The sequence below is a fragment of the Onychomys torridus genome, chromosome 2, assembly GCF_903995425.1.
Source record: "Onychomys torridus chromosome 2, mOncTor1.1, whole genome shotgun sequence".
Lineage (NCBI taxonomy): Eukaryota > Metazoa > Chordata > Mammalia > Rodentia > Cricetidae > Onychomys > Onychomys torridus.
In genome coordinates, this window is record NC_050444.1 from 125,256,817 (window position 1) to 125,283,302 (window position 26,486).

General features: G+C 43.5%; 1 protein-coding gene across 1 annotated transcript; it reads left to right on the top strand.

Moving 5' to 3' along the window:
- Positions 1-24: 24 nt before the first annotated feature.
- Positions 25-26,270, top strand: Orc1 (origin recognition complex subunit 1). The gene is made up of 18 exons (XM_036179632.1): positions 25-144; positions 5,075-5,170; positions 8,617-8,715; positions 10,681-10,808; positions 12,681-12,859; positions 14,360-14,678; positions 15,773-16,112; positions 17,131-17,235; positions 17,733-17,928; positions 19,607-19,704; positions 20,188-20,289; positions 20,523-20,694; positions 21,079-21,186; positions 21,359-21,508; positions 21,892-22,011; positions 23,621-23,790; positions 24,732-24,819; positions 25,959-26,270. Exons 3-18 carry the CDS (start codon positions 8,621-8,623, stop codon positions 26,151-26,153), a joined length of 2,565 nt encoding a protein of 854 aa, XP_036035525.1. The 5' UTR covers positions 25-144; positions 5,075-5,170; positions 8,617-8,620; the 3' UTR covers positions 26,154-26,270.
- Positions 26,271-26,486: the final 216 nt, after the last annotated feature.

Sequence of the window (26,486 nt, forward strand, 5' to 3'; positions counted from 1 at the left end):
TGGCGTGCTGGGGGTCCGCCGTGTGGCCGGCTGTCCCGGGAGGAGTCTAGCTCGGACGGGCGAGCGCTGTGCAGCTCCCCGAGTGCCTGTCTGCAAGCGGTGCGAAGCGCAGCGGATCGGCCAGCCCTGGCAATCTTCGGCGTGGTGAGTGCGGCTCCCGGCCCGCCGGGCGTTCTCTGCAGACTCACGGATTTCCTCCCACACGCGTGCACCCAGAGCCTGACTTATCAGGCGGGCACTGCTGTCAGCGAGCAAACTGACCCTCTGTCTCCAGCGAGGTCCTGGAGTACTTTCTGCTCTGGGGGAGCCAGAGTGTTTGCTGCACTGTCCGAACCGGAAGCCCACCTCGGAGAAGTGGGTGCGGCCTGCCCCCGGGAGCCCGAGGCTTTGCCTTTCCACGTGCACTGCCTCCGGAAAACACTCGCGTCCTTTTCTCTGCCACGGCGGAGCTAATGCTGTTAGCCGCTTTCACAGCTAGTGATTGCGGCCCGAGAGTCTTTCTCTAAGTCACTTCTTCTGGCTTTGACGTGCTCGCCTCCTCCGGACTCCTCTCCAAATGGGTGGTCCGTAGGTGGGCTTTCATCCCCAGTCACAGAAGACAACGTGTAACGGCCCGCTTTCTGCTTTCTGGGGTCTAGCCCGGAACAGAATGTCCTCTTGTAACTGATGGAGAAAGTGGGCGTCTTGAGATGCCAGATTCCTGCCCAGGGTTAGTACAGGTGAAACTGCGGTGAGGAAGGCCGTTTTAATTTCCCATCGAAGTCGAATCTTCGTACTTTATTTCCCACGGTGTTGTTTTTTCGAGACAGTGTTTCACTGTGTAGTCCTGGCTGTCCTGGCATTCGCTCAGAACCAGGCCGGCGGCGAACTCAGACTGCCCTTGCCTCCGGACTCTGGGATTAAAGGTGTGGAGCGCTATGCTCGGCCTTTTCAGAACTACTATGTGTTTATTTATTTGTTTATTTATTTTGGTTTTTCGAGACATGGTTTCACTGTGTAGCTCTGGTGACCTGGAACTCTCTCTGTAGACCAAGCTGGCCTCCTCTGCCTCCTGAGTGCTTAAGGCTGGCACCACCACCGCCCGGACAGAATTACAGTTTTTTTTAAAAGCTGTATTAGAGGGCAATATTTGGATGTTGGGAGATTTCTGAATTCTGTGAAATTGAGTTCAATGTTTTGTATTGACTTGTGAATTACCTAACATCGGTTTGTTGAACGAATGTGGGTTAATGCAGGTCTGTGGAAAGAAGACACATCCCACTTTAAGGATGGCTTAGCCTTTCCAGCTGCAGGGGGTCCCAGCCTCTCTCTCCCTTTAGCCAAGGACATTTTTCTCATTCTTCAAATTTTCACTTTGAACAAGTTGATTTCCGTATCTCCTAAACATCTTGACTAAGCTTCCAAAGGGGAAATAACAAATGCCAATTTTCTACTAAAGAGTATCACAATGTGTCGGATTTTTAACAACATAGTTTTAAATAGGCTTTGTACCCTTGGGAAACCCCCAGACAAGATTCAGGTAGAGGGCAATAAGAGAAACAAAAAGTGGATTAAGGCTAGGTGCTAATACCCTGGAGCCAGACCAGGTGTAGCTCAGTGGGAATTCTCCCATCAACATCAAGTTGTATTTAAATAAGATGCTGACCTTTGTATTTGAAAGTAGTGTTATCAGATTTGGGATCACAGCCTGTGCCTTAACAAGCCAAGTTCTGCTACATGTCCTCAATATTCCAATTAAAAGAGCCAAATTAGGTCCTGCAAAATATACAACCGATATTGTTTGTAATCTAGAAGATAAAGCTTGCCGAAGATCAGGGGACAGAATCACCCAGAGAAGCCCTGCAGTGGTGGTGCACACTTAATCCTAGCACCGGGAGGCAGACGGAGCCGGCAGGATTCCTGTGGATTCAAGGCCACACTGAGATCAATCCAGTCTAAAAGAACAGAGCCAGGCAGTGGTGGCACACATCTTTAATTCCAGCAATTGGGATCACACACCTTTTATCCCTGCACTAGGAATGTTGAGACAAGAAGTGATGTGGCTGGGCAGAGAAAGGAATATAAGGCAGGAGGAGATGGAGATGGAGACAGGAACTAGCTCTCTTTCAGGCTGAGGAGTTGGTGAGGTGAGGGATGGTGATTGTGGCTTGCTCTGCTTCTCTGATCTTTCAGCTTTCATCCTAATATCTGGCTCCGGGTTTTACTAAGACCAATTAGGATTTGTGCAACAGTTGGCCTTTGACATTAAGCTAGAACCAGGAACTCAAAGGTTAGAAAGAGAACCTGTTTCCTCAAATTGTCCTCTGCCTCCACGTTTGCTGTGGCACTTGGTATACACACACACACACAGACACATACAGACACAAAATTTAAAAAAATTTTTTTTTTCCTCTTGAAACAGTGTTTCTCTGTGTAACAGCCCTAGGTGACCTGGAACTCATTTTGTAGACCAGGCTAGTCTCAAAGAGATTCATCTGTCTCTGTACTGAGTGCTGGGATTAAAGGTGTGTGCCACCACTTAGCAAAATAAATTCCCCTTATATTCCCCCCCCCCCCCCCAACACACACACAGGGTTTCTCTGTGTAAGAGTCTTGGGTGTTCTGGAACTCACTTTGTAGACTAGGCTGGCCTTGAACTCACAGAGATCTGCCTGCCTCTGCCTCCCGAGTGCTGGGATTAAAGGCATGCGCCACCACACCTGGCTCAAAATAATTTTTATTTTATTTTTTTTTTTTTTTTGGTTTTCCGAGACAGGGTTTCTCTGTGTAACTTTGCGCCTTTCCTAGAACTCACTCTGTAGCCCAGGCTGGCCTCGAACTCTCAAAATAAATGTTTTTTAAAGGCCAAATTAATAGTGAAAAGCAGAAAAAAGATTTCTTCAGTATTGCCACAGTGGGAAGAGAGAGATCCAGTGACCCTGGCCCTGCCTCATTCCATATATTCAGTCTTGATGTGAGAGTAAGGTTTAGATAAAAGGCAAGAGATGTGCCTTAACTAAGCAGTCTGCCCGAAGTGCCCTCAGCCCTCAGACAAGTTCCTGCTCTGGCTTCCCCTAGTTTCAGCTTTCTTCAGGATGAAATTCCTGGGGCAACTCAAATTTCTTGGGGTGCATTGTTTCTACAGTTGGGTGGACATGAGTTTGTCATATAGTGTTTTCCCACCTTAATACTGGTATCTTAGAATAGTGCTTAGCACATGTAATAATGATGTTGAATAGAGTAATAATGTTGAATAGAAGAGATACTATTATCCCATTTTGTGGACTAGGAAACTGAAGCCCGGTAGACCTATCATTCTGTGATTGGGAAGCCTAACTTACTGTAATAAGCTGGCAGAAGTAAATGCTCTGACATAATGCTGTCTAGTTTCACACTGTGTATAAAGTGAGGTAGTTTAGGAACAGCCATTGGCATCTGGCTGTTCAAATTAGATTTAAGGCTGTGTTCTGTAAAATTGGGCCTGTTGTTACTAAGATAACACCTACCTTTCATTAGCAGATACTTAATGAGCGTCTACTATGAACTTGTGTGTATTGTTCTGGGATTGTTTTTAAGACTTAAGTGAGATACATATGTCAAGATTTCTGGCTCAACTTTTAGTAAGGTTCCTTTATGCATTTGTCTTGGGTGTGGCTTCTGTACTAGGTGCCATGCGTATTTCAGATTTCTGGTATCTGTGACATCAAGACCTTGTAGCTGGTATCTCTAGAAGTCAAACACTTCTTTTGGCCAAGCCCAGCCTGGCTCTTCAGTCCCGTCACCATTCCTTTGCTGGTAGTGGATAAGATGGTGTGTAGAGGGTGAAGAAGTTCATTGAGTTGTGTAGTTCCACCTCAGTTCTCTTCTATACACATGTCATTCTTTAGTGAAAAGTTGACACATAATTAGGAGTTCTGAAAAGAGACAACTAAACACAGCAGGGAGCAGGCCTTTTGTACTTCAGGCATCTCATTTGACATCTTTTCATTTTGTGTGTGCATGTGCTTGTCAACTTCCTGTTGCTATGACAAAATATTTAAAAAAAAAACTAAAACAAGGGAAGCTTTATCTTGACTCGCAATTTCAGACATTTCTGGCTAGGGTCACTTACATCCTAACAGAGAAGTCCAAGACAAGAGAAAAATCCCTAAAGACTTGCCCCTAAGGACCTATTCCTTTTACCTAAGTCCTCTTTGATACCTCCTATTTTTGTTGTTTATTGTAATGTGTGTAAGTGCTTGCCTAGTTGTGTGTCTGTGTACCAGTGTGTACCTGGTGTCTGCAGGGGCCGGAAAGGGTATCTAATCCCTTTGAACGGGAGTTAAGGTGGTTTTAAGCTAGCCTGTGTGTGCTGGGAACTGACCTCAGGTTCTCTACGGGAACAACAGGTGCTCTTACCACGGAGCTGTCTCTCCATCCCACATTTCCTGGATTTTAAAAGACTTCTGAGTTCTGTCACCTCTGAAACAGCCTATCAAATCATGAACCTGTCAAGAGTTGATCCATTGAAGAGGTCAGATACTTTGTGAGGCAGTCGGTTTTCAAAATATCAGGTGACCTCTGGGAAAATTTCAGTTCCAAGCCACAACAGTGAAGTTGTATTAATGGTTGGATTAATTTTGTTGCTCTATAGTACTAAAGGGAACATTTTGGCTCATGTCTTTTCATGAGGTGTATATATTTCTGATATATACATGAATTACTGAATCATAAAGTAGGCATATGTCCAAAAATATACAAGAAAAAATTTTCAGCTTCCCAAAGTGACTCTATAGGGGTTTTGTTGTTATTGTTTTGTTTTGAGACAGAGTCTCAATGTGTCACCCTGGCTGCCCTGGGACTCTATATATATCAGGCTGGCCTTGAACTCAGAAATTTACCTACCTCTGCTTTCCCAGTGCTGGGATTAAAGGCCGTCATGCCTAGCAGCTGCACCAGTGTAAATGTCATTCATCTTAAAGTTAGATCATTTGAGGATTATATATAACTTTTGATGGAAAACAGTGATTTGCTACAAATCAGTGATGTTCCCATTTATTTAAATGAGTACTTGGTGAGTACTGCAGTTTACTTGAGTCTTGGCTTTCTATTTCAGAGACTTGCTTGACTTCATTGTGGAAAGCTGGGAGAGGCTGCAGGATCATTTCTGACATTTGTGTGTCACGTCATCCACTAAGACTGTGTGCTGAAAGTAAGTGTTGAGATTTTCCTTAAACATTTGCACAGATTCAAGCACCTCCACTAATTTTTACCCAGAGGTTACTGAACAGTACAAATACAGTTTTGTTTTTTCACTTGAGCAAGTCTGATATGTTTGCTCATCCTCTCCTGGCAAGTACTGGGGATTGCATCTAGAGCTACAAACATAGTTATGCAAGTCAACCCCGTGACCCACATCCCAGTGACCCACATCCCCGTGACCCACATCCCCGTGACCCACATCCCCATGACCCACATCCCCAGCCTTTTTTTACATTTTGAGGTAGCATCCTTGAACTTGGTCTATCTGACAGGCCTTGAACTTGGTCATCCTCCTGCCTTAGACTCCTGAATAGTTAGGATTATGTCCTTATACTGCCCAACCTGGCTTCTTTGCTTGTGTCTACCTACCTAATTAAAATTGATTTTAGTAGCACAGCCAGAGCAGTGTCCTGTAGACCAGGTTGGACTGGAACTCAACAGAAATCCGTCTGCTTCTGCCTCCCAAATGTTGAAGTGAAAGGCCATCATTCATCTAACTCTTCTCCCTGCCCCTTTCCTTAGGCTTTTACAAAGCTAATTTTATTCAAAGTATCAGTAAGGGAGAAAGCAGACTCCTTTCAACAAGAAGGGATCTAGAGCATCTTATATCGGTGGTTTATTTACTAATGACCCAGTGTCTCCATTTCACTCCTAGAGTTTCTTAGATTTGTGTTCTTTTTTTAAAGCAGCCAGGTGGTGGTGGTGCATGACTTGGGAGGCAGAGGCAGGTGGATTTCTGTTGAGTTTGAAACCAGCCTGGTCTACAGAGTGAGGTCCAGGACAGCCAAGACCACACAGAGAAACCCTGTCTCAAAAAAACAAAAAGGGCAGAGATATTTTAGGAGTTAAATGTCCCTAGATAGAATATAGGATACAATGACACAGAACTGGAGGAAACCAGTTTGTTTAATTTGGATGTCTATATGCTTTTATAATTCTTCCCCTCACCCCACAAGACTTTGTTCTCATCAGTAATTCAGAGACGTTTTAAATCCTAGTTTTCCCATATGTTAGCTTTATAAGAGCTATAAGAGAAGCATGCACTCTTAACTAAAGGTCTAGTACTAATTACTAATTCTAAGATGCTGGGTTGGTATTTTTATTACTAGGTTATAATGTCTAAATCCTTTATGCAGAGGATTTTATCTTTTCCCTTTGTTTGTCACTAAAACTGTACTTTTGAGATTTATTTAATGTAAACAGCTTTGCCTGCATGTGTCTGAGTGTACCTACCACCACCAGCTGTAGAGGCTAGACAAGAGCACGGAATCCCCTGGGAACTGGAGTCATGGACAGTTCCATGCGGGTGCCGGGACCTGAACCTCTGCGAGAGCAGCAGGTTCTCTAACTGCCGAGCCAGCTCTGCAGCCTGCATTTTAATACCACATTTCTTTTCACCGTTCACAGTACCCTGGGCCTGTCAGATACAGGGAAACACCCTGCCATTCACAGTACCCTGGGCCTGTCACATACAGGGAAACACCCTGCCATTCACAGTACACTGGGCCTGTCACATACAGGGAAACACCCTGCCATTCACAGTACCCTGGGCCTGTCACATACAGGGAAACACCCTGCCATTCACAGTACCCTGGGCCTGCCACATACAGGGAAACACCCTGCCATTCACAGTACCCTGGGCCTGTCACATACAGGGAAACACCCTGCCATTCACAGTACCCTGGGCCTGTCACATACAGGGAAACACCCTGCCATTCACAGTACCCTGGGCCTGTCAGATACAGGGAAACACCCTGCCATTCACAGTACCCTGGGCCTGCCACATACAGGGGAAACACCCTGCCAAGCAGTCTGTTAGTTACTGGTTTTGTGTGGGTGTGTGAAGGCCAGAAGCCAGCCTTGGAGAGCATTCCTCAGGAGCTATAACCTGATTTTTTTCTTTTTAAAGATTAACTTGCCAAGTTGGTTAGCCCGGCTTGTCCTCGAGTCCTGGGGTTCACCCGTCTTTGTTCCCCTGCATGGAATCACATCCCACTATGCTTATTTATTTATTTTTTTTAGTGTAGTTTCTCAGAAATAAACCTAGGTCTTCATACTTACATGACAAGCACTTCACCAACCGAGCTAGGTTTTTATCTCCTGATTATTTATTTATTGGGTTTTTTTGTTTTTGTTTTCTCCTGAGACAGGGTGTCTCTGTGTGGTTTTGGAGCCTGTCCTGGATCTCGCTCTGTAGACCAGGCTGGCCTCGAATTCACAGAGATCTTTGCCAATAACTGAGGTAGTTAAGATTGTAGAAAGACATCTAAATCAGTTATTTGTTATGCTAAAACAATTCATTGAACGCATTTTGTGTACTTTCACTGGGTACATTGTTTTCCGTAGAGAACCCATTTAGAGGAATTTCTAGTTTAATCAATTTTAGAAATATATTTATTTTTATTTTATGTGCATTGGTGTTTTACCTGCATGTTTGTGTGTGTTGGGACTGCCCCCCCCCCCCCCACCGCTGGGATTAAAGGTGTGCCACCGCTGCCCAGCTTTTTTTTTTTTTTTTTTGAGCTGAGTATCGAACCCAGGGCCTTGCGCTTGCTAGGCAAGCCCTCTACCACTGAGCTAAATCCCCAACCCTTTTTTTTTAAATGTAAGAATGACACACTTGGTAAGATCCATCTCTGTCTCTCATGCTGCCTTTGCACATTTATTCCCCTATCCCTGTAAGCCCTCATTCCAGTCCATTTTATCTGGGTCTCCTGATTATTCAATATTCAGTTATTCAGTTCAGCTCAGAAATCTTAGAAAGCCCTTTCTCCCTGCATCACAAGACCCGGCCCTCTAGGCTCTTTGCACAATTGGTTGTCGATTATTCCATCTGAATTTGAAGACATTTCACTTAGATATTTGTTCACACCTGTTGTGCTTTGTTCAAAGTAAGTGTTTTTTTCTTTTTGGTTTTTCAAGGCAGGGTTTCTCTTGTGGCCTTGGCTGTCCTAACTCAGTAACATTCATTTTTGTGGAAAAAAAAAAGTCAATCTTGTTGGAAATTAATACAGGCAGTTTAGTATATTTTATGTAGATATTGCATACTATGCATTAATTTCACCCAGGGAACCTGGGGGCCCAATATTCAAGAAAATAAATTATAAATGCTTGCAAGTACTTACTATTAGCTTGGTGGTGGCTGGTGACACACGCTTTTATTCCCAACACTTGAAAGGCAGAAGCAGGCAAATATCTTATGAGTTTGAGACCAGATTGGTCTACATAGTGAGTTCTAGGACCGTCAGGGCTGTATAGAAAGACCCTGTCTTGAAAAACCAAAAGAAGATAAAAAAGAAATGTTATCGGTTTAAAATCTGTGGTAGTGAGATAGGGGTATTAAAAAAGGCTGAACTCAAGTGAAAGCAGGGACTGACTATATCTACAACCCATCAGAGCCATGCCGTCCTATCTCACAAGGCAGAAGACCCGAAAATCTTTCTCATGGGTTGGCAGGCCATTGCCGGATCGAAAACAGTACTACCAAATCTACAAGTAAGTGATGAAGCTCTTTGGTTGGACTGCAAAATAAAACTTTTCAGGCTAAACTGTGAAGCTTGTATTTAAACTGTTCTGCTCAGTGCAGATTGAGGTTTGAGGGACAATAGAAATAAATTTTTAAGGAAGTTTTTGTGTGATGCAAAAAGGTCTGTTGTGGCTGGTTAGTAAAATTTGAGATGTACCATAATGTCATCTATGAAAGGTAGATTCTTGGGTTAAGGATTTAGCTCAGTGGTAGAGCGCTTGCCTAGCAAGCACAAGGCCCTGGGTTCAATCCTCAGCTCAGAAAAAAAAGGGGGGCGGGGGAGGTAGATTCTTTGAAGCTTAAAAGATAAAAGGACCAATGTACTATATCCTTCCCAACTTGATTGTGCGTTCATGTGTAGTGAATGTGCATGTGTATGGGGGCAGGTGTGTGTGCTCATTGGAGGCCTGAAGTTGATGCTGAGTGCTTCCTGGTTGCCCTCTTTATTTGCTGCAGTGTTTTTATTCTTGAGAATTTCTTACATGTTGTGTGTTTTGAACACTCATCATCTTCTCCCACTCCTACATCACCACTCCATCTCAGCCCTTCCTACCCAACTTTGAGATTTCTTTTCCTCCTCTTCCTCCTCCTCCTCCCCTCCCCTCCCCCTCCCCCTCCTTTTTTTCTTCTTTACCAAATGAGTTAAGTTTGTGTTGTACAGCTGGTCTTGGGAGTGGGCCTGCCCTGTAGGAATCACATTATTATTAAACTGACTCTTCCTATGCCAGCAGCTTCTTAGCTACTGGTGGGATTTTTGTGCCCACCTTCTCTCCTCTGTGCTAGGATTTTGTCTGGCTGGAGCTTGTAAAAGTCTTGTGCATTCTGTCACAATTGCTGAGTTTGTATGTGTATCTGCCTTATTGTATCTGAAAAATCTTGATGTGTTATTAACCACCTTTGGCTCTTGGAATCTTTCTGTCTCCTCTTCTAGAAAGATCCCTGAATCTAATGGAGACCTTCTATTTTATTACTGGTATGGGTTCTTTTTGCTGAACCCAGAACTCACCAATTCCAGCTAAGCTAGCTAGTGAGTTTGCCCTGGGAATTCCTGGTTCTGCTTCCCAAATGCTGTGTTCCAGGTGGTTGCCACACCTACCAGGCTTTTTACAGGAGTGCTGGGGAACTGAACTCCAGTCCTTGAGCTTCATTCACCGAGCCTTCTCTCCATTCATTAGCAGTTTTGATATTATTATTATTATTATTATTGTTGTTGTTGTTGTTGTTGTTTAGCTATCCAGCCTCCTGAACCTTTTACTGTTCTTTGCCAATAACTGAGGTAGTTAAGATTGTAGGAAGATATCTAAACCAGTCATTTATGCTAAAACAATTCATTAAACCCATTTTGTGTACTTTCATTGGGTACATTGTTTCCCCAGTAAGACAATTGGAAAGTGTAGAGAAACCATTTAGAGGAATTTCCAGTTTAATTATTTTTAGAAATTTATTTATTTTTATTTTATGTGCATTGGTGTTTTACCTGAATGGTTGTCTGTGAGTGTGTTGGATCCCCCAGAACTGGAGTTATAGATAGTTGTGAGCTGCAAGTGGTTGTTGGAAATTAAACATAGGTCCTCTGGAAGAGCAGCCAGTGCTCTTGACCACTAAGCCATCTCTCCAGCCCTTAAAGTTTTTGAGCTTGAAGTTCAGTGGTTATGGGCACTGGCTGATCGTTCAGAGGACTCATGTTTGATTTTTTTCACTTAAGTGGTAACTGTCTTACAACTCTCTCGGGGGATCCAGTGCCCTTTTCTGGCCTCCATGGGCACTGCACATGCATGTATTGGCACAGGCAAGCAGTCACACAAGTGGAATATAAATTAAATGTCAAAAGAGCTAGCTGGACAAGCACATCCTTTAAAAGAACATTGTCTTTTGTGCCAAATTCTAAAACTCTTTTCCCATTTTGATGATCATGTTTCTTTGTTGCTTTCTAGAGAAATGTGTATAAAAGTCAATGATTGTTCCTCTGAGATTCGCATCAAGGTTGGACAGTTTGTGTTGATTAAAGGCGATGATAATACAAAACCCTATGTTGCTAAACTGATTGACTTATTTGAAGATGGTGAGTTTGGGCCTGAAATGGGAACCTTCTCTTACTGGGCACGATTACGAGGTGTGTGTGTGTGGGGGGGGGGGGGGGCGCTGCTGAGTTCTCTATGCACAGGCACTTCCAGAGCAGCCTAGACTTTGAGGTGGATCACATAAGTATTAGCTGTTCCTCTCCCCATCTAGACTTCATAGACTCAGCAGTGGAGTGTGGGATAAACTGGAACGAGAAGGCACAAGAACTTAGCCTTCCCGTTATTTTTAGGAGTAAGAATGTCAAGTGCAAGATTTGGGGACAAGGAGTTTAGGGACACAGAAGGAAAATTGGTGATTTGCATTGCTAGGGGTGTTGGGGTTTTGTTTGTTTTTGCTCTTTTCTGTTCGGGGGCCTGCCACTCAGCTCCCAAATAAATACACACACACAGAGACGTATTCTTACTTATGAATGCCTAGCCTTAGCTTGGCTTGTTCTAGACAGTTTTCCTTAAATTATCTGGTCTGCCTTTTGCCTCTGGGCTTTTATCTTTCTCTATTCTTTCCCTCCACCCCCCCAAGACAGGGTTTCTCTGTGTAATAGTCCTGGCTGTCCTGGAACTCTCTTTGTAGACCAGGCTGGCCTTGAGCTTACAGATCTACCTGACTCTGCCTCCTGAGTGCTGGGATTAAAGGTGTGCCCAGCCACTGCCTGGCATATCTTTTTCTATTCTGTATCCCTTTTTTATCTTTTGCTCTATGGTTGCTGTGTAGCTGGTTGGCTAGGCCCTTACATCCTCTCTCCTTTTCTTGTTCTCTGGTCCTCTCTTCTCAGAGTTCTCTATTTATCCTCTCTGCCTGCCAGCCCTGCCTAGCCTTTCTTCTGCCTAGCTATTGGCCGGTCAGCTTTTTATTAGGCCAATCAGGTGTTTTAGAGAGGCAAAGTGGGTTGGGGATTTAGCTCAGTGGTAGAGTGCTTACCTAGCAAGCACAAGGCCCTGGGTTCGATCCTCAGCTCAAAAAAAAAAAGAAGCAAAGTAACACAGCTTTACAGAGTTAAACAAATGCAGCATAAAAGAATACAACACATCTTCGCATCACAGAATAAATGAATAACACATCTTAAAATAATATTTCATAATAGCTTGGTACACTTTTTTTGGTTTGGAAATAGAGAAGTTACTATGAAATTTTGTAAGTATGATTTCTTTACAAAGTCTTTTTCACACCAAACTGGCCTTGAATACTATTCATGACCTTAAACTCAGGATGCTCCTGCCCTTGTCTCCCAAGTGCTGGGGTTACAGGTATGAACCACCATACCTAACTGATGGCCTTCTTAAGCATTAATTTGTATAATTTTTCCATTGATAAATTAAGTGCCTATAATTATAGTAACTTGTTTTCTTTCTATCCTTTTTGGAAATTGCTTTTTATACTGATAAACACTATTAAAAGTAAAACTGGAAAAATGGTTCAGCACTTCAAAGCACTCCCTATTTCAGAAGACTCAGGGTTAGGTTAGTTCATAGTACCCCTCTGTCTATAACTCCAGTTCCAGGGGAGCTGATGTTCCTTTCTGGCCTCCATGGATACTGCACACAAGTGGTGTACATACATACATGTAGGCAATACACTCATACACATACAATAAATAAAATCTTTTTATAAGAAGTGGAGCACTATAAAGTATTTGTAAAGTAGAGTCATTTTGCTGCTGATTGGTCCTTTGATCATTGTCAAATTATATAAGGGTCTTGAGACTTGGTTTGTGGGCTGTAAAGGGGACAGGTACAGTACCTGCTTTGTAGCATTGTGGGGTAAATAGTTCTATTGTGTGGTGTTTGGCCAGTAGGCTGTATTCAGTAATTGTTTCCTTCCGATTTTATTCTCCCTTTCTACCTAATCCTCTTAGGATCTGCATTTTCTTCCAAGAAATGTGCTCGGGTGCAATGGTTTGTCCGATTCTCTGAGATCCCTATCTCCAAAAGACATTTATTAGGCCGGCAGCCTGCTGCACAAGAGATATTCTGGTATGACTCTTCTGACTGTGATAACCAAATTTATGTGGAGACCATCATTGGCCCTGTTCAGGTAGGAGTGCCTTAAATCCTGGGTTCTGAAGTGCCTATACTGTATGACCTCAGAAATAGTACTGATTCTAATTTGAATTTTTTTTCTCATCTTCTCTGGCTGCTTGCCCCATTCCACAGATACTGAGAGCATAGTGAATGTGTCCCGAGTCTTTTAGAGGAAGTGACACTTGGTTATGACCTGAAGGAAGAGCAGGAATTATTAGGAAATGTGTCTCAGTGAACAATCGTATGTAGCTATGATTATGGCAGGCAGAAGACATTATAAGGCTGAGTGTACTTTGTAAATGAGGACTTCTCCTTAATAACCCAGTACAAAGAGTGCCAGTGCTAAAGACAGCTTTGTGGTGTAGCGTTTTTGTGTTCGGGAGCTGTGCTGTTGAAGTAGACAGTGTTTTGAAAACATCTTATCTCTAGAGCTGATTTTATATCCAGAGGAGGATTAAACTCTCCTATGTGATGCCTGGCTTTGGGTGATTGGGTAATTGGTTTAACAATTGGCCTGAGAGGCTGGTCTGACCTGGCTACAGGAATTTATTTCATGGTTAAATGAATGAAGGTGGGAAAAGTATATGTAGAAGTTGAAGCAGCAGAGCAGGTGGATTTGGAAGATGTGCTGGTTAGCTTTCATCAACTTGACATAACGAGTCATTATGAAATACCTCTGACAAACTGGGCTGTAGGCAAGTCTCTGGGGGCATTTTATTGATTAATTGATGTGTGAGGGTAGTAAGCCAGTAACAGCATTCTTCCATGGCCTCTACTTCAGTTCCTGTCTCCAGTTCCTTCAGGGATGGACTGTGATCAGGACTGTAAACTGTAAAGTGGAGTAAACCTTCTGGAGTTAGTCTTGGTCAGTGTTTTATACTAGCAATAAAAAGTAACTAGAACAGAAGGGCAGGGGAGAAGAGGTATTAGGAAAATCCCCCTGTTGGGAGTAATCAGGATTGGTACTAAAGCCAGGCTCTGCTAGTGATAGTTGGCAATTTGGGGAACACTGAGTCTCTGGAAGTGAGGTGGGGCCTGATCTTAGGAGACGCTGGAAAACAGTTTAAGTCATCTTGCAGCAGTGTGGAGCTACGTACCGCTCACTGTTCAGTGTGTTGAGAAGTTTTGGGGAGTTTGGCCTAGGTGAATAGATGCGGGGTGGGGGGGGGGGGGTGGGATAATGTGTGATTGAACTGGGATGATAGCAGGAATGAAGAGGAGAAGCCAAGGCAGAGGATTAGGGAGGGCAGTTGGGACTGCATAGATAGACACAGTTTCAAAAAAAGGAAAAAGAATAATTTACATTTCATTGACATCCTCCTCAAACTATTCATGACTTTGTAAGTGCTGAGTTTCTCAGTTAATGTGCTATGCAATGTCTTTCTCTCTAGTTATAAAAGGTGGCGTTTCTATAAAGATGGGAGCTTAAGTAGGTTTCATTGCAGCCATGATGGTTTTTCTTGGCTGTATATAGTCTTTATCTTTTCTTGTTTATCTCACTTCCAAAATTCAGGTAGTGGCTTTAGCCCCAGATGAAGTCATCCCTATGGATCAGAAAAGTGAGCAGACACTGTTTGTGAAGCTATCCTGGAATAAAAAGAAGTTCGAACCACTGACACCAGAAGTACTTGCAGCATTGAAGAAACAAGAAGATAGCCCCGAGTGCCAGAGAAAAACATTAGAGGCCAAGGTTAAGAAAGTAAAAAGCCCTTCTTGGAGCACAGCAGAACACGTGGTCCAAAGGACTGAGTCAAGGCACTCTGCTTCTAAACCTTGCCAGATGCCGGCTCATGCTGTTTCCCCCAGTGCTAGGGAGCTGCTAGAACTCAGCGGTAAGTGTGGCTGAAAAGTAGTTTTATTTCAATGTGCTGCTTTCACCAGCTCTTCCTCCCCAGCCCTGGTACACAGTGATGTGTCTGCTGTCTCTATGATTGGCTTTTCCTGGGATGTTGTCAGAAGGTTGGAATCACAGTCAGTCTGGCTTTTTTTTTTTTTTTTCGGTCTAGTTCTCAGTTCTCTTCTCGTAGTTTCATCCATTTGAGAGTCATCCCTGTTATTACCCTATTGGTGATTTATCCCTTTTTATGCAGTGCTCTATTGTATCAATAAACACAGCTTATTTATTCCCAGTAGAAGACAACCGGATGTTTCTAGTTTTTGATGATTATGAATAAAGCCACCCTAATTAATGATTCCCACAAATACTAGATGGCTCTTCAAAAAGCCCTATCTGTCCCTGTCTCACACCATGAGTATGACTGAAGTTGGCTCATCTATGCTTTAAGACTAGGCATTCCTGCTTGAATGAGTAGCAGGGCTGAGTCTCGTTCACCTTCTGTTTCTTGCTAGAACCTAACATATATCTTGCCTTTTTAATAGTTCAGCTGTATCTATGTCTATGATCACTGGATCTCATAGTCTTGGCAGGAGTGAAGCAGATCTATATGTAATGATTGTCTTCAGGAATTCCTCCTCTCTATATAATCTGGGATTGCAGAACAACAACAACAACAAACCGAAACAGAAAAACGTTGGGTCTGGTGTCACTCAGTTATGTACTATAAATTTTTTCAAATACTGTTGCATTGGGGAAAATTGATTACTGAATATTTATCTCCAAAAGCTTACCTAGAAGTCAAATTCTAGATCCTGCAGATGTAGCTCAGTGGTAAAGCATATGCTTAGTAAGGTCCTATGTTCAATACCTGGGGCTGAAATATGGAAACAAACAGAAGTCATGTATGTTTCTAAATAGGAAAATCATACCTGAAGTTTAGGAAAAAAGAGGCCACTTGGCCTAGAAGAGGACAATATGGACTAATTCAAAAAAGTATGAGTAACTTCTATTGTGTTAACTTCAGTTAAATTATGAGATTAGGGGTGTGTATTTCTGACTATAACATCCCACGTTGTCCTTTATGCTTAGGTTTTCCCAGGAAGCCTAACATGAGGCTATCACAGAAGATCTTGTGTGATTCCTTGGATTCTCAAAAAAATTGTAAACGAAAAACAGCCTTCTCTGAAACAACCTCACCACCTAAAAGGTCTCAGCCTGGTGAAATCAAGACCGCCTCACCTTTGAAAACTCTAAGAAACAATGGACAGACTCATTCCTTTTGTACCAAAGGTAGCATGATTCTGAGAGCCCAAGGCCCAGCTATGATGACCACAAAAATTAGTGTGGAGAGGGCACTCAGGCCTCTCAGGAGCAGGTTGAGTTCTTCAGCGGTGCCTACTGTGATTCTGACACCAGAGTACATTGGGAGGTAAGCAGGAGCATTGCCCTCTCTCAGAGGAACTGGAGATACTTCCTTTGATGAGAAGTGAGTGTCAGAGAGGGAAATTTCTGAGCTGCGGTTGTCTAACCAGACTCAGAGTCTCTGGGGATCTTTTCCAAATGAAGGTTTCTGAGCCTGGATTAAGTAAACTGCGCTCCAAGTCTTAGACCCAAGAATATGTGTTTTAGAGTGTGACCTATGCCTGTAATCAGGAGGCTGGGGCAGGACTGGTGTGAGTTCAAGATTAGCCTGAAACGCTTTTCTGTGCAGATGTCATTTGGGAATAGTGACATTTATTTCTGAAACTACACTGCTTCAGAGTCCTGGATTTCATTTGTTGGCTCTGGCTCTTTGCCACAATATAATGATCTTTTCTTTGTAGTTTGGTACTTGATAATATGTGTAGATAAAGAGTTGTACCATAAAAGAGTGACAGAGTAGAAATAACATGATATTCAATATTTCTTAAATAGAAATTCCCAGCACCTGGTCCATAATAGGTTGCTTAATAAATACTGGGGGGGGGGGGTACTTTTTTTTTTTTTTTTTTTGAGACAAGGCTTCTCTATGTAACTTTGCATCTTTGCTGGAACTCACTCTGTAGCCCAGACTAGCCTTGAACTCACAGAGATCCACATGCCTCTGCCTCCTGAGTGCTGGGATTAAAGGTGTGCGCCACCACTGCCTGGCCTGAGTATATTTTATACTGAGTATATTTCTGTTAACTTTGAGCCTTTGTAAAAGATGACAGAAATAAAAAGGAGGCAAAGTCTGTTGGGAGTTTCTCCATTTTGGTCCACAATAGCAATGTGATAAGTATGATTTAAATTATATGTTAAGAAAAACTTGGATCTTTTTGGTGAGCCTTTGAGCCATGTTTGATGAACTCTTTCCAAAGTTGCTATAAAAAGAATAGGAGCTGGTGAGAGCTGACTATCTGCAGTACCCACTGTGGCTCCTTGGTGTCTTGAATGCCTTCCTCTAATCCAGATGTGATCTGTTACAGGAACACAAAAGAACAAGCAGCTCACAAAGAACCCACCCATAGTTCCCATCGTGTACATAGAAGGAGTTCCCTCTTGACTTTGAGACGGATTAGGCAGCAGCTTTGGTAAGACTGCCCGTGGACAAGCAGGACAACCTCGTTCCCATCTGTGGTAGCATTTGTCCCTTGGGGCCTTTCTATTTGAATGGCCAGTGCATTGATACTTTATCACCTGCATTTTGTACAAGTGTCATAGTTTGAAAGGGACAATAAAATTCTTGTTTTCAGCAAGTCTGGGAGTCTGGGATACCTAAAAGCATTCACTTTTTGATAGTTCTTAGTTTGAATTTGGGCTTCTGAAACCTAAATTTGGGAAGATGGACGTTTCCAATCCTACTCCCTCACGAATAAAGTAGGGAAGATACACAAGCCTTGAAGTTGTTGAGGAATTTAGTGGATATGTAATGCCTTTAGCAGAGTGTCTCAAGCAAGTATCCAGGAGGTGAAACATCCCATATTGCCTGGTGGTGGAAGAGACTAATGCCTCTAATGCACACTTTTATACAGTTCTTATTAAGGCTTGAACACCAAATAATAGAAAATAATTAGTTTCCACCACTCAGGCTTCTAGATGATGATAAAAGTGACCAAGAAGAGGAAGAGTTCATATTCTCAACAGAGGTGTCAGACTCCACTAGTGAGGAGGAAGATGATTCTATTCCCTCCCTTCCAAAGAGAAATCCCCAACGGCAGTCCAGGAACCGGAGGTTGGCCTCAAAGCCATCATTGCAGACCCCCTCCAAGACACCACAGAAAACTGTAAGGTTCTTTTGGGTTTGTTTTCCAGTGACATGTCCCTCCTACATGGTAAAGAATGCTAATTCCAAGACCAAACAGTAACAGCTGGATTCTTAGCACAGGGCTGTGATGTTATAGTAGTGTGTTCCCTGGGGGAAGCAGGCCTACATGAACTTGAATGAAAATTAATCTAGTTGAAGATGGCGTTTTTCCCCTTGAGTTAGATTGTTTTGCTTTTGATTGAGACGGTGTATAACTATATAGCCCAGGCTGGCCCCTGACTCCAAGCTTCTGCTACCACATGTGCCTTGCTCGAGGGCTCAAGTTCCTTTTAAGGGTTAGAGTCAAATGGCCAAGAGCACAGCCTCCACTGGGAAGTACAAATGATGATGAGTCCTAGTGTTTGTGTTTCCCTTGGCACTTAGAGGGGATTGAATTCCAGGCTGCACTAGATGCAGCTGAGAGATCAGGAGTACTGCTTATGTGTGGCAATGAATGTGCAACAGGAAAATGGAAGGGAGTTCCTTTGGAATTGTAACAGCAGTAGAGGTGTTGGGGCCCTCTCATGTAAAGGTAGGTTTGAGAAACACTAGGGTTAAACACAGTAGAACTCTAGCATACAGTTAGGAAATGCTTGCTTTAGAAATGGTTCTCCAATTTTCTAGATCAAGATGGAGCTGAGGCTGAAGTCTAAGAAGAGGTTCCAAGGAAGGGAGTCTAGTAGATCCCATTTAAACTAAAGGCCATATTTACTTGGATTTCCTCAAATACACATGCAAAAAGCTCCCTGCTTTGATTGTTCACATCCCCTAGCTTCCACCAGAAGAAAGGGATGTATGGCCCTGTGAGCATAATTAAGACTTGTGGTTACCGTCTTGTAGATCCTATGTTTTCCCCCCAGTTGATAGATACAGACCTTTTTCAACAGTCAGTCTGCACATTTTTGGTCAAGGAAAAGGTGGAAAGTTGGCTATCACTCCATACCAGGAAGAGAAGTGAAGGAAAACATTGGTCTGCCCCAGAGAGGAGTCAAGAAAGAGTGAGCCTCGGGCTGGGGTGACGGCTTAGTAGTTACGAGCATTTGCTCCTCCAGGGTCCTGAATTGGATTCCCTGCACTCACATGGCAACGCATGACTGAATAAAGAGCTCAGGAATCAGACTCAACCCATGGCTCTTCTTCTTGAGCAGAGTAGCTCGAGTTTCCTAATAATTTTTTTAGCTTTTGAAATATTTAGTGAAGGGCCAGAGATATAGCTCAGTGGCATAGCACCTGCATAATATGTATGAAGCCCTGGGATTTTTGTTAGTTTGTTTTTGAGACTGCATCTAACTGTGTAGCTTGGGCCTGTATCTGTCTCCCAGGTGCTGGGATTGGCATGTGCCACCATGCCTGGCTGTATTATTTATTTATTTATTTATTTATTTATTTACTTATTTATTTACTTATTTATTTACTTACTTGTTTACTTTTTCCTCAGATTAGCTGTATTCAAATCCCAATCCCATATTAGAAAAAAGAGATCAGGTTTGGACTATGAACAAAATGTTTGATGTGAGGGGTGGGATGAGAAGTGAATCATTTTTTATTTCATACATGTAGGAGGTAAGACTACCTCATCCTTTTACCAGATCAGTTTTCTGTGTCCTGGATGGTTTTTTGTTTTGTTTTATTACAACTTATATTCTCTTTGACTATAGCCTAATCCTCGACCACCTCGTCACGCCACTCCTCAGATTCGAGGTAGGAACCTTGCTGTCCAGGAGCCGGCTAGCGTGCTTGAAGAGGCGCGGCTGAGGTAATGCTGCTCGTGGTCCTGCTTGGATAGATAGGTGGGCCAGTACTGTGCAGTCAGTGATACGCTGTGGTGGGAGACAGTAAAACAAGTGCTTACGGAAACCTTAAACAACCTTAAACAACCGATGGCTGGGCTGGTGCAGATGGGAGGAAATGCCTCCCAGGCTGCTGCTTGTCATCTTGATGTTTCTGAGGGTGGTGCCTCTTAGCTACAGGGCCCAAAAGTAGGAATTCTTTTAACATGCAGAATCAGATTAAGGTTTTTGGAAACTAATAGGTTTCCGTCTACCCAAGTCGTTTTGTTTTGTTTTGTTGGAGAAAAGGGAGGTTGGGTGAGGCAACATGGAGAGTGATGAGAAGTAAGACATTTCTTTTTATTCATAATAGTTCCTGTATAGAAATAATAGTGTCTTTTCCATTCTGTTGGGTAGATGGTGAAAGACTTCTAAAACCTTCCTTTTCTTCTGTCTACCACCAACTGCAGGCTGCATGTTTCTGCTGTGCCTGACTCTCTTCCCTGTCGAGAACAGGAGTTCCAAGATGTCTACAACTTTGTGGAAAGCAAACTTCTTGATGGGACTGGAGGGTGAGTAATGCTGAGTAGACAGGTAGTTTTAAAAAGGAGGGGGTGACCTTTGAGTAATCAGTTTCCGTGCATTGGCTTTGACTGTAGAGTAAGTGTCTAAACAGGTCCAACTCTGACCAGTTTCTTAGGGTAGTCTTCACGGTTCCTACTTCCATATCCCAGGGGTCTTGGCCTTTCTTAGTATGATGTGGATGGCATGGACTCAGGCTGAGAGTATTCTTTTCTTGCTCTAGGTGTATGTACATTTCTGGGGTTCCTGGGACAGGGAAGACGGCCACTGTACACGAGGTCATACGTTGTCTGCAGCAGGCTGCCCAAACAAATGATGTTCCTCCCTTTGAATATGTTGAGGTCAATGGCATGAAGCTGACAGACCCTCATCAAGTCTATGTGCAGATTTTACAGGTAGGTCAAGTTGTTGGGGTTTTTGGAAAACAGTTCTTTAGAAGCACAGGGAAGAAGAAGGCTTACTTAACTTTACTTTCACATTTATGCAGAGGTGGCAAGGGTGAGAGAGGCAGAGTTTTTTAGACTCAAAAACCATGTTAGGAGCTATATGTTGACTGATTACATGCTCACATGGCAGCAGCCTAGCTCACAAATGACATGGGAGTGTCCTGGAATAGGGTATAAGCATTGTTCTTTCATTAGCTGTTACCTTGGAACGGGTAATATCCCTCTTGGGGAAGGGACTAGAGTAAGAGGCAGAGTATAGGCGTCACTCACTTTAAGGTCAGTGGAGTGGAATCATCAGCATTTGCTACAGTGACTGCTTTTCCCCCCATACAGAAGCTGACGGGCCAGAAGGCAACAGCTAACCATGCAGCAGAACTTCTGGCAAAGCGATTCTGCGGCCCAGGGTGCTCGCAGGAAACCACGGTGCTGCTTGTAGATGAGGTAAGAAGCCCTGGCGGACCAGAGAAGAGGTGGCCACACAGCTTTGTGTCCCTGGAGCAGATGGTGGGTAGGCAGAAGTGCTGCCACATGCACTAACTCAGTAGAAACGGCTGTCACTTAGGCGCCTGCCTTAGTCTCTTGAGTGACACTGTATGTATGTCTCCTTTGGCAGCTTGACCTTCTTTGGACTCACAAACAAGATGTCATGTACAACCTCTTTGATTGGCCTACTCACAAGGGAGCCCGGCTGGTGGTCCTGGCCATTGCCAACACCATGGACCTGCCAGAGAGGATCATGATGAACCGTGTTTCTAGCCGACTGGTAAGTCCAGGTCGTTCTGTAAAAATGAAAATATAGAAGACCAGGAAATATGATTTCTGCCATAATTGTAATTTTTATGATGGAATGAAAAAATACTACCATTCTCTACAAGCGCCATACCCCATACCTTGGCATTCTGGTCCCTATGCAATCACACAAAGCCATAGATGTTTAATTATTTTAAAAATATCTAAGTATGTATCACCTGCCACCTCTTTGGTACTTGGAATAAAGCAGACAACCAGGCAGACTATGTCTTCACGGGCCTTCTATTTTGGCAGGATTGTTATGTGGGGCTTGAGAATTGGGCTTGGGTTTTTTGTTTTGTTTATTTTCCCCACCTGGACAATGAAACTTGTTCTTCTCTCGTCTTGGCTCTCCAGGGTCTCACCAGGATGTCCTTCCAGCCCTATTCCCACAGCCAGCTGAAACAGATCCTGGTGTCCCGACTCAAGCGTTTAAAGGCCTTTGAGGATGACGCCATTCAGTTGGTAGCCAGGAAGGTGAGTCACCATCAGGACGTTCCTTAGCACAACTCCGAGCTAGTCAGTAAGTCCTTACTGAGCACCTGTGTCCTGTGCTACGTACCCTGAATGAAGAGAACTTCAGGGGTACTATGAAATAAATACCACGGGCTGAGGGTGCCAGTACCTTATTTTATTGTATGATTCTTGAGAAGGCCACAGGATTTATGGACTTATGTACATACAAACTCACCATAATTGATTCAAGGAACGAGCTGTTTTGTGTAATTGAAGAATCCATTTAGGTCTATGCCAGGCATCTAGGAAGGACCAAAACCCTGAAATAATGAGGTGGACACTAAGTAAGGTCAACCCTTAGAGACTGCTCAGAGTTAGACCTGTTTATATGGAATCATGCATTCTGCAGACAAGGCTGTATGCAGGCTCTTCTCACCTCAGGAGTCCCAGTCCTCAGAAGAGCCCTGAGGCTGCAGCTGGAACTGCTTAGGGGATTTTCTTCTTCTCAGTGTTTCCTTTCATTGTCTTTAGACCTCAGCACAAGCTCTTCAATTCATCCTGTTCACCACTAGGGTGCTGTTTCACATGGTGAGGATGGTGATAGGAAGTAGGAAGTAATGCGGAAATATTTGAGTATAGGAGGCTAGTGACGAGGAACCCGAAAACGGGCTCCCACAGAACTGTCAACCTCTAAGTACATGGAAAAGTGTCAGTGGCAGAGCTGTTACCATGTGCAGTGGCCCGATTGACCTGTCTCAGTCAGGGTTCCCCCAGGTGATGTCTTCCCTCCCTCCCCCATCTTGATTTTAACTCTTTAGTCATTGATTGGGCTGTTCTCCCAAGTTGGCTACATACTCTGGGAGGTCTTACCTCAATGTTCTCTCTGGCTTTAAGTGGCTGCTTCTGGAGCACACAGAATGAGAACCAGGAATGAGAACTCTTGTGAGGTTTTCGTTTTGTTTTGTTTTTTGAGAGGGGGTCTCGAGGGTCTTCCTGGCTGTCCTGGAACTCGCTCTGTAGACCAGCCTGGCCTTCTCTACCACCATTCCCAGCTACCACAGAGGTCAGAATGGAACTTTGGGTACCTAGAACCTGGAGTTATGGATGTTTGTGAACTGCCATGTGTTCACCAGCAAGTACTCTTAACCATCATCTTTTCTAGCCCCTCCTTAAAAACAAAAACACCACCACCAACAAACCTCACTTGTTTCCTGGGATTTCTGCCCTTTCCACTGGAGTTTTTATAATATCATGGGACAGTGGTTTGGTGTGGAGTAATAGTGTTCCATATATGATATAAGGTTCCCCGGCTGTCAGCTTTGGCACAAGACCATTCTCAGAACTGCCTTTTCATTTAGCAAGGCCTAGATCCCGTGGTCATTCACCTAGGTTCAGATGGCAAGTGGACATTAAAAATAAAGTGTTAGCCGGGTGGTGGTGGCACACGCCTTTAATTCCAGCACTGGGGAGGCAGAGGCAGGTGGATCTCTCTGAGTTCGAGGCCAGCCTGGGGTGCCAAGTGAGTTCCAGGAAAGGTGCAAAGCTACAAGAGAAACCCTGCCTCAAAAAACCAAAAAAAAAAAAAAAAGAAAGAAAGAAAGAAAGAAAAAAAAAGTGTTCCCTCTTGTAGGTAGCAGCCCTCTCCGGAGATGCCCGGCGCTGCCTAGACATCTGCAGGCGTGCCACCGAGATCTGCGAGCTTTCCTATCAGCATGGTGACTCTCAGGGCATGGTGACTGTGACACATTTAATGGAGGCTATAGATGAAATGTTCTCCTCGGCCTACATCACCGCCATCAAGTAAGATACTCTGCTGCCTGTACCTGTGGGGAGTGAGGAGAGATCACAGCTTGGGCTTTGGGAATGTGCTTCTATTTCTCAGATTTAATTCAGTCTATCCACATTTATCTAGAGAAAGTCCTTAGGGGCAATCAGGAAGGCAAAAACAAAATCCTTGGGTAACAGATGAATGCTTATTAACATTTATTAAGTATCAATACTATAGGAACAGGCTCTGTGTGGTTGTTCATACCTCTCACCCCAGCATTGATTGCCATAAGTTTAAAACTAGCCCAGGCTGCATAGTGAGTTCTAGGCTAGACTGGGCTATACAATGTCTCTGTCTCCAAAAAGGAAGAAACACATTTGATAGGTAGAAAGATGAGTCAGTGGTTAAAAGCACTTGCTGCTCTTACAGCTCACAACTGACTGTAACTTCAGTTCTCAGGATCTGACACTCTTCTGCTTTCTGCATGTGCATGCACATAAACACACAACCCTTTTTTTTGTTTAAGTTATATGAACATGAACAGTCAGGGCAGTGGTGACACATGCCTTTAATCCCAGCACTTGGGAGGCAGATGCAGACGGATTTCTGAGTTGAAGCCAGTCTGGTCTACATAGAGAAGTCCTGTCTCACAAAACAAAACAAAAAAAGTTACATGAGCAGGAAGTAGCTATGTTTCTTACTGAAGCATACTCTATTTGGAAGTGGGGCTTTTTTGGCTGGTTGGTTGGTTGGTCATTTAATTTATTTATTTATTTATTTATTTATTTACTTATTTGGGGTGCAGATATAATTCCACAAGTAGTTGCTGTGTTCCCCATTTCCAAAAGAACATTTTCTATGTCAGCTTGAGACTTTGTCAGGTGATGCAGAAAATGTTTCCTCGTGTTTTCTCTCCTTGAAGCCAGTAGTGCAGACAGCCTCTTAGAATTCACATCTCTTGGTTTCATTTAAGGAACTGTTCCCTCCTGGAACAGGGCTTCCTGAGAGCCATTATTGCAGAATTTCGTCGATCTGGTCTAGAGGAAGCAACATTTCAACAGGTAATTGTTTGAGAACTGGTTGTTTTTGCTTGTTCTTATCCTTCTAGATATGGGTCCAGGGCACACGAATTAATTGGGAGGGGAAACCCCAAGAGGGTGACTGTCCCTACTAGGATGAGAAGCAGTAGAGAACTGGGCAGAACACAGGATTAGATAGGGTTTCTTGGGGAGTGGGGGGAGCTTTCTAGGATGGCCTGGGATTGGAGAAATTATATGGCCAGTTATATGGCCTGATCTTGGTGTAAGCTTGGGGATTGGGATTCTCTCTCTCTCTCTCTCTCTCTCTCTCTCTCTCTCTCCCTCCCTCCCTCCCTCCCTCCCTTCCCCCCCCCCCTTTCTTTTTTTTTTTTTTTCTTTTCTCTCTTCCCTTCCCTCTTCCCCTGCCCCTCTCCTTCCCTCCTTTTATTTTCCCTGTAGGTCAGAGCCTGGCCACTCTAGCCTCCTGGTTATTAGGGCCATTAGGGAAGTCTGGGGCTGGTCTTAGGCAGTAGAGATGGGGGAGGTGTCACCACAAAACAAACAACAAAACCCAGAAGGGTTCTATAATATTCCAAATATTGCTCAGTTGTGGGTAATACATCTTCTAAGTAAAACTGAAGCTTTGCTTTAAAACATGAATTAGGCATATGGTGACTCATACATGTAATCTCAGCACTTGAAGATGAGGCAGGAGGATTGCCAAGAGTTTGAGGCCAGATTGAACTACATAGTGAGTTCTAAACCAGCTTGAGCTACAAACTAAGACCTTGCCCTAAAAGAGACTAGGAAAGAAAGAAAGAAAAAGAAGTAACTTGCCCAGTGTCACATATGTAAATTATAGAAAAGCGGAGTTCAGATGTGCTGTGTCCTAGTCCACAGCTTTTTTTCCATTCTTGGCAGTTGGGCAAGGGCATCTAGTGATGAAGCATTTGGTATCTAAGGTACCATATGTCTGGTTTACTGTTTTGAGACTAGGTCTTAGTGTAATCTTGGTTGTCCTGGAACTCACAAAGATTTGCCTGCCTCTGCCTCCCAAGTGCTTGGACTAAATAAAGATGAGACCCACCCTGCCCCAGACACCCAATTTTTGGAAAAGATGAATGATCAGATACAAACCCAGGATTATTCCTCTTAACCTTTGTTTTACTTTTGATGTCTAGATATACAGTCAGCATGTGGCTCTGTGCAGGATGGAGGGACTGCCTTACCCTACCATGTCAGAGACCATGGCTGTGTGCTCACGTCTGGGTGCTTGCCGTCTCCTCCTGGTGGAACCCAGCAGGAATGACCTTCTCCTTCGAGTGAGGCTCAATGTGAGCCAGGATGATGTGCTGTATGCTCTGAAAGAAGAGTGAAGGATTCCACAGAAAAAGCCTTATTTATTTTTCTTCAGAACATGGAATCATAGCAAAATATACAGAATGGAAATGGTTGTTGTAGACTTTGTTGTTTTATCTTCTTTAGTTTGCTTTCTGCAGAGTGAGTTTGTGGTAACATACTATGTATATAAAGATATATTTATATATATATACACACAGTATACGTCTATCTATGTAAAGTAGCTCTGAGAGAATTTATATGAAATTGGCCACACCGGTTGCCTCTGGGAAATGCCTGGTGGTGTGTCAGCAACGAGAGGAAGACTTTATTCTATGAAATAAAATCTGTATTTGATTGTGGGTGGTGTA